At 38.0% G+C, this 8,644-nt stretch overlaps 1 protein-coding gene across 1 annotated transcript in view; it reads left to right on the top strand.

Annotated features, from left to right (window-relative positions):
* LOC110448045 overlaps positions 1-8,237 on the top strand; it is a 19,216-nt gene extending 10,979 nt beyond the window's left edge. Inside the window, exon 2 of the mRNA XM_021494076.1 lies at positions 5,791-8,237. Within this exon, the coding sequence (XP_021349751.1) occupies positions 6,178-7,230 (1,053 nt within the window). The 5' untranslated portion in view covers positions 5,791-6,177 and the 3' untranslated portion in view covers positions 7,231-8,237. The remainder of the gene's footprint in view (positions 1-5,790) is intronic.
* Positions 8,238-8,644: the final 407 nt, after the last annotated feature.

The raw sequence follows: 8,644 nt of genomic DNA on the forward strand, positions 1-8,644 counted from the left end.
TCACTCCTAGTATACTCTCGTTATAGACAATGACAGTGGTGTCAATCCTATAGTATACTCTCGTTATAGACAATGACAGTGGTTTCACTCCTAGTATACTCTCCTTATAGACAAAGACGGTGGTGTCACTCCTAGTATACTCTCATTATAGACAATTACAGTGGTTTCACACCTAGTATACTCTCGTTATAGACAATGACGGTGTGGTGTCACTCCTAGTATACTCTCCTTATAGACAATGACCGATGTGTAGCTCCTAGTATACTCTCGTTATAGATAACAATATTTATCCCATGACACACGTGAATATAATATTATGTCCTAAACTTCTAACGTTTCTGTCCATAGTTAGTACCTAGCATCCTCTTCTTCCAAAGGTAGTACCTAGCAACCTCTTCTGTCCATAGTTAGTACCTACCAACCTCTTCTGTCCATAGTTAGTACCTACCAACCTTCCTCTGTCCATAGTTAGTACCTAGCAACCTCTTCTGTCCATAGTTAGTACCTACCAACCTTTTCTGTCCATAGTTAGTACCTACCAACCTCTTCTGTCCATAGTTAGGACCTACCAACCTTCCTCTGTCCATAGTTAGTACCTAGCAACCTTTTCTGTCCATAGTTAGTACCTACCAACCTTTTCTGTCCATAGTTAGTACCTACCACCCTTTTCTGTCCATAGTTAGTACCTACCAACCTTTTCTGTCCATAGTTAGTACCTACCACCCTTTTCTGTCCATAGTTAGTACCTACCACCCTCTTCTGTCCATAGTTAGTACCTACCAACCTTCCTCTGGCCATAGTTAGTACCTAGCAACCTCTTCTGGCCATAGTTAGTACTTACCAACCTCTTCTGTCCATAGTTAGGACCTACCAACCTTCCTCTGTCCATAGTTAGTCCCTAGCACCCTCTTCTGTCCATAGTTAGTACCTACCCACCTTCCTCTGTCCATAGTTAGTACCTACCAACCTCTCCTGTCCATAGTTATTACCTACCAACCTCTTCTGTCCATAGTTAGTCCCTACCAACCTTCCGCTGTCCATAGTTAGTACCTAGCAACCTTTTCTGTCCATAGTTAGTACCTACCACCCTCTTCTGTCCATAGTTAGTACCTCCCAACCTTCCTCTGTCCATAGTTAGTCCCTAGCACCCTCTTCTGTCCATAGTTAGTACCTTCCAACCTCTTCTGTCCATAGTTAGTACATACCAACCTCTTCTGTCCATAGTTAGTACCTAGTAACCTCTTCTGTCCATAGTTAGTACCTACCAACCTCTTCTGTCTTACCCTAACCCTAACCCTAACCCTAACCCTAACGTGTCTGTCCCTAGTTAGTACCTACCAACCTCTTCTGTCCATAGTTAGTACCTACCAACCTCTTCTGACCATAGTTAGTACCTACCAACCTCTTCTGTCTTACCCTAACCCTAACCCTAACCCTAACCTTAACGTGTCTGTCCCTAGTTAGTATCTACCAGCCTCTTCTGTCTTAGAAGTTTACATCTGAGTATGTTGTTCCGTATAAGTTCAAAAGTATTGATTACTGCCAGCCATGTCATATTTCGAATAAACATTTATAAGTATAGCAGTATTGATTACATGTGTCTATCAAGCTCTGTAATTGTTCTTTTAAAGTTATTGATCAGTGCATCGTTTGAATATATTGCATATTAGTGGAATATTCAAATCTGACACCATCGAAAATTTTGAAATTTTCAACTAATTCTAATACTAATAAAGATTTTCTTTATATTTTACAGGCGCCTTGCCTTATAAACAGGTCGGGATATGTGTCCACTAGAAATGGTTTGAAGCTTTTCATGAAACGTTAATTGAAACTTAGGTTTACCGTCAATTAACATTACATATATCAAACAAAAAAATGCCATCACGTAGAATAAATATAAGTGAGGATGTATGATTATTTCTATTTTTTCTGCTTCATAAAACAATACAAATAGCACACGCAGATTGACTGTCAGTAAAATTGATCTGATTATCGTTGAAAACGGTGTATAATATGTTTGCAAAAACTTTTCTCAAACAAAAAGGATATGTATAAAATAGGATGAGCTGTGCAGCTCTTTATAAGTTTTCGTTGTTTATAAAAAAATAATAGGACGGATGAGTGTAAAACGGGTTGGTCTTTGTTTGTTCAGTGGTAAGGATAGAGAAGACATATGATGTTTGTTTGATAACACGCAATACTTAATTAAGACAAGGTCTACATGAACGGACAAAATATGTAGGAGTGTGCACTTACTAAATCAAGTATAAATACTCTATAGAAATGTATATAAATCATGATTTTTTATCGAATGGTGTTTCGTTATAATTGACAAATCCCAGTCATAGAATCATTAAACTGTTAAACAACCATCGTGTAGGTAAATCTGTATGTTATAACAGTCATCGTTTAGGTAAATCTGTATGTTATAACAGCCATCGTTTAGGAAAACTCGTATGTTATAACAGCCATCGTTTAGGTAAATCTGTATGTTATAACATTCAACGTTTAGGTAAATTTATGTGTTATAACAACCATCGTTTAGGTAAATCTGTATGTTATAACAGCCATCGTTTAGGAAAACTCGTATGTTATAACAGACATCGTTTAGGTAAATCTGTATGTTATATCAGCCATCGTTTATGAAAACTCGTATGTTATAACAGCCATCGTTTAGGTAAATCTGTATGTTATAACATCCAACGTTTAGGTAAATTTATGTGTTATACATGTAACAACCATCGTTTAGGTAAGTCTGTATGTTATAACAGCCATCATTTAGGTAAATGTGTGTGTTATAACAACCATCGTTTAGGTAAACCTGTATGTGATAACAATCATCGTTTGGGTAAATCTGTATGTTATAACAGCCATCGTTTAGGTAAATTTGTGTGTTATAACAGCCATCCTTTAGGTAAATCTGTATGTTATAACAGCTATCGTTTAGGTAAATCTGTATGTCATAGCAGCCATCGTTTAGGTAAATCTGTATGTTATAACAGCTATCGTTTAGGTAAATCTGTATGTTATAGCAGCCATCGTTTAGGTAAATCTGTATGTTATAACAGCCATCGTTTAGGTAAATCTGTATGTTATAACAATCATCGTTTAGGTAAATCTGTATGTTATAACAACCATCGTTTAGGTAAATGTGTGTGTTATAACAACCATCGTTTAGGTAAATCTATGCTTAGGGTTTGGTTATGGTTAAAAAATTGGAGATATTTCTCGAGTTTGATTGATCTTCAGTGGCTATGAGAGATCATTGAACTCATGGCCGGTTGGTTTTTATTTAAGTTTGTTCAGTGGCTATGGATATTGGGAAACGTATGATATATCGGTTGTTGACGGATTGTTGTGTCAACTAGTGGATCATATTTTGTTTCCTGAAAAGTCAGTTTTACGTTTGAACAGTAATACACGTTATATGTTCTCTCCACTGATTAAACACCTACGGATTTAATATGAATCGTGAAAAGAAATGCTAAGTGAAGCTTTCATTGTTAAATGGCCAATGATTGATAACTTCGTGCCATAAACTCCTCTTGGGAGGATCTATATCGGGACAAACGTTTACAATTACTATCGCGCGTCTAAACTTTATGACAAACGAAACGACTTCAATTTCAAGGTGGGTAATGTTCTGTTCCTTATTAATAGTGCCATCAGGGACAAGTGTCACTTTTCTTCATTGTCATTACTGAGAGCCAGTCTCAAGACTTCATATTACAGTAACCAGTCACGTGATCTATCTAAAGTAAACTTGATTGATATGTTGTGCAATAGATATGGAACATCAATTTATATAAACCCATTTTTCGGGGACTCGAGCCCTTGACGTCTTTAGATCTATCTGAGCTAAAGAAAACTCCTTCTTGCCGAGTCAGTAGTGATTGGCTGGACGGTTCGTCCATCTCCTGGAAAGTTCACCTCCTCGAATCATCCATAGAACAATCTTGCATCTGAGACATTGTTATAAAAAATATGTTGTAGGGTACTCGGATCCCTAAATTACGTTGGTACCTATTTATCCCATTTAAAGAAAATGGCAATACCTTTATTTTTGTTGTGTCTTTCAATCCTGGTGTTGTTTATCATATCGAATTTCAGTTTCTTTTTGTCGGTTTATGAACTATTTTCTTAAAGATGTATTTATCCGTCCAATACTGGATTGATATCAATACAGTATACGATTGAATGTACATTATTATAACATTGTTGCTGTAATGTTAGTTTATATCACTGCAAACTCCGATTTGCCATAAATTGTGATTATAACACTTAAACTCCTATTTACAATAATGCGTGTTCATAACACTGTTACCTCATTTACCTGAATGTATATTCATAACACTGTTTACTATGATGTGTTAATAACATTGCTAACTTCCATTTACCATAAAGTATGTTTATAACACTGCTAATTCCCATTTACCATAAAGAATGTTTATAACACTGCTAACTTCCATTTACCATAATGTGTGTTTATAACACTGCTATTTCCATTTACCATAAAGTATGTTTATAACACTGCTAACTTCCATTTACCATATTGTGTGTTTATAACACTGCTAACTTCCATTTACCATAATGTGTGTTTATAACACTGCTAACTTTCATTTACCATCAAATATGTTTATAACACAGCTAACTCCCATTTACCATAAAGTATGTTTATAACACTGCTAAATTCCATTTACCATAATGTGTGTTTATAACACTGCTAATTCCCATTTACCATAAAGTATGTTTGTAACACTGCTATTTCCATTTACCATAAAGTATGTTATAACACTGCTAAATCCCATTTACCATAAAGTATGTTTATAATACTGCTAATCCCCATTTTACCTAAATGTGTGTTTATAACACTGCTATTTCCATTTACCATAAAGTATGTTTATAACACTGCTAATTCCCATTTACTATTATGTATGTTTATAACACTATTAATTCCCATTTACTTTAATGTATGTTTATAACACTGCTAATTCCCATTTACCATAATGTGTGTTTGAAACACTGCCAACTCCCATTTACCATATTAAGTGTTTGTAACACTGCCAACTCCCATTTACTATAATTTGTGTTTGAATCCCTGCCAACTCCCATTTACTATAATGTGTGTTTGAAACACTGCCAACTCCCATTTACCATATTGTGTGTTTGTAACACTGCCAACTCCCATTTACTATAATGTGTGTTTGAATCACTGCCAACTCCCATTTACTATAATGTGTGTTTGAAACACTGCCAACTCCCATTTACCATATTGTGTGTTTATCACTGCCAACTCCCATTTACTATATTGTGTGTTTGTAGCACTGCTAACTCCCATTTACCGTATTCTATGATTATAATTATGTTTTAGCATCTTTAGCTCATGCCTGTTAATGTGTCCTTGTCTGTATGTTTATCACAACGTTACTATCTCCCATTAAAGATTATGGTCGTAAACTGATGCACATTGTCTGTAGCTTTTATAAACGAATGAAGTTAAAATATATCTTCTTACAGGTTTAGGTTTTGATCGACATTCATATTAACATGATACAGTCTTAAAATTTTAAAACCGATAAAATCTCATTAAACATGAACATCTCCCATCAAATAAAGGTCAACAGTAAGATAATTGTAAACTCATCACCTACAAGTTTATAACGAGACTGTTTTGATGTCTGGTCCGTAGTTAACCCCTGGCTGTATCGTCACTGTACCACGTGGTGACACATACCAGTACCTAAACTGTAACACTGATGCTAATACAATTTTTTTTTTTCATTTCAGATTAGGGTCTTAACGTCGGCCTAAGGAGTAAGTGGTTGCCAATGTCACATGATTTATAACCAGTTCGCACTCGATTCGCCATTCATCAACACTATTCTCTTATGAAACTAATTTAAAGTCACCCCAATGACTATAACACGAGGCTGACAGGTGTCTGTATAGACGTGTACCATATGAATCGTACTATATGTTATCTGTACCATGTATACCTATATTACAATAGGAACTTAAATACGTCCGTTCAAATACATACACGAGGTACTCCTGCCATTAGGTTAACCCTCTCACAGGTGAATACCATATATTGAAGCAAGGGTGGTTAATACAGTGATCGATCTGTGTCAAAGTGCAGGCGTGTTAATCGATACACACACAGCAACAAAATTAATGATGGGCATTCAAGCCGTACCAACTCAGTCGGGCGCAAGGCATTCGATTGATACAAGCATTCTGAAGAGTAAGACTGGGTATGCCATATTAAAGGGAGGGAAGTTCTACGATCAGACACTTACCAAGCGGCTCGATAGACTGGGGAAGGATGTGCGCGTGGAGCTCAGAGCGTTAGACAGCCAGCGTAAGGCACTGCTACACAGAATGGACAAGTCAAGGAAGAGGAGTGAAAATTTGGTACAGACTTATAGCCTGCCTCCTTTGAAACCATCGGGCACAAAACAAACGAAATCAACGTCGGAGATTAAAAGAGACAATGCCGATAAACGTTCGAGTAGACAAAAACATCGGGACTTACGGAACAGACAAACACGGGACGACACGGACCTACAGATCAGTGGTACACAGTATCCCGATATTGGCCATATGTTATCACCATCCAACGACGACGATGATGATTTCGATGATTTCAGAGGAACAATTTGTTCACCAGCACCATCTAGAAGTAATGGGGACTATGTGCAAAGCGAACCTAGGGGAGACCTACTAGATCAGACTCGACATCTTAGTTTAAATTCTTCAAACCCACATATCACTGTCGAAAAATGTGAGGAGGTATTCCCACCGTTACAGAAAAGGCAGCACTCACCTCCCGAGTACGCCCTTCAGAGGTCAGAGTCTCGGACTGGAAGTTCAAATAGTCTCGAGGTCCCGTCACCAATTATGCAGAGACGGTCTCTAGACGGTAAGATGGTGAGTGTCGTAGCTCCTATCAATATGTTCAGTTCTTACAGTAGGTCAGAGGGCAGTATACCGGAAGCGCTGAAGAGTGACCATTGTACAGATGATCCCCGTTTTCGGGGCCTGGAAGCCGTGCTTAGACCAGGCACGACAAGTAAAGTACAGATAAGGACACCGACCAAAATAGACATTGAGTTTCAAACTAAGTCAAGGTCACCATCTCCAAGACGGAAGCCTGGTGGGCGGCTTCTACGACGTGAGGACGAACGGGAGTACATGATGTCCTTGAACTCGAGGTCACCACCATGATAATTAGCATCGGCCGTGTTTTGGATTTTACTTCACCCAGCATTTTGCAATGGATCCATTTTGAAAACCTTGTCATGAGATTTGTGTTCTGGCAGACAGCTTTAATATGGCCCTGCTAACGACTTTGGAATAAATACAATGTACCTTGATATCACGGATATTCACTCCGTTCTGTGAAGTATGACATATCAGGTACGGAGTTTTATTGTATTGCATTGTTCGATTATTCCTTTGAGTGAAACTGCTGGGGAAAAGTCTTGTGGATTAGGGCACAAGATGCTCTCTTGAAAACACGTGTGTCTTACTCTCGCAAGACAAAACAAGGCAAATAGTTACAAGGATTACTCTATGAGAACCAATATGGTGAATGTTGTATAAATATATGATATTGTGCTTCTCGGCAAGTGATAGGCATTTTTTCTATCGCTAACAGAGAGTTGCTCACGAATACATTTGTTTACGTTACGTTCGTGTCATGTGATAGCTTAGTCACGGTAAGTGATCGTCGGATAAGGTGTTTATAAACAGCTGATCATTCTCGTCAGAACATTCACCCGCTTAACGTATGCATAAAGCATCATTTCTATACGTTTGAAAACTTCTACATTTGTACAAAGTTTCAATTAAACGTTTTATCCATATTTTCAAATTTGAATTATGTTAATTAAAGTTTTAAGAATGATTCGCGATGTAAGACAGATATGAAGAAGAATACTGAGAAACCAGTACATGTATCAGTATGTTGTGGTCTACACAGTGGTAAAGGACATCAGTATGTTGTTGTCTACACAGTGGTAAAGGACATCAATATGTTGGGGTCTACACAGTGGTAGAGGACATCAGGCTGTTGGGGTCTACACAGCGGTAAAGGACATCAGTATGTTGGGGACTACACAGTGGTAAAGGACATCAATATGTTGGGGTCTACACAGCGGTAAAGGACATCAGTATGTTGGGGGCTACACAGTGGTAAAGGGCATTATTATGTTGGGGTCTACACAGTGGTAGAGGACATCAATATGTTGGGGTCTACAGTAAAGGACATCAGTATGTTGGGGGCTACACAGTGGTAAAGGGCATCAGTATGTTGGGGTCTACACAGTCGTACACGACCTCAGTATGTTGTGGTCTACACAGGGGTAAAGGACATCAGTATGTTGTTGTCTACACAGTGGTAAAGGACATCAGTATTTTGGGGTCTACACAGTGGTAAAGTAAATCAGTATGTTGGGGTCTACACAGGGGTAAAGGACATCAGTATGTTGTTGTCTACACAGTGGTAAAGGACATCGGTATGTTGGGGGCTACACAGTGGTAAAGGACATCAATATGTTGGGGTCTACACAGCGGTAAAGGACATCAGTATGTTGGGGACTACACAGTGGTAAAGGACATCAATATGTTGGGGTCTACA

Source organism: Mizuhopecten yessoensis, unplaced genomic scaffold, assembly GCF_002113885.1.
Source record: "Mizuhopecten yessoensis strain PY_sf001 unplaced genomic scaffold, ASM211388v2 scaffold3807, whole genome shotgun sequence".
Taxonomy (NCBI): domain Eukaryota; kingdom Metazoa; phylum Mollusca; class Bivalvia; order Pectinida; family Pectinidae; genus Mizuhopecten; species Mizuhopecten yessoensis.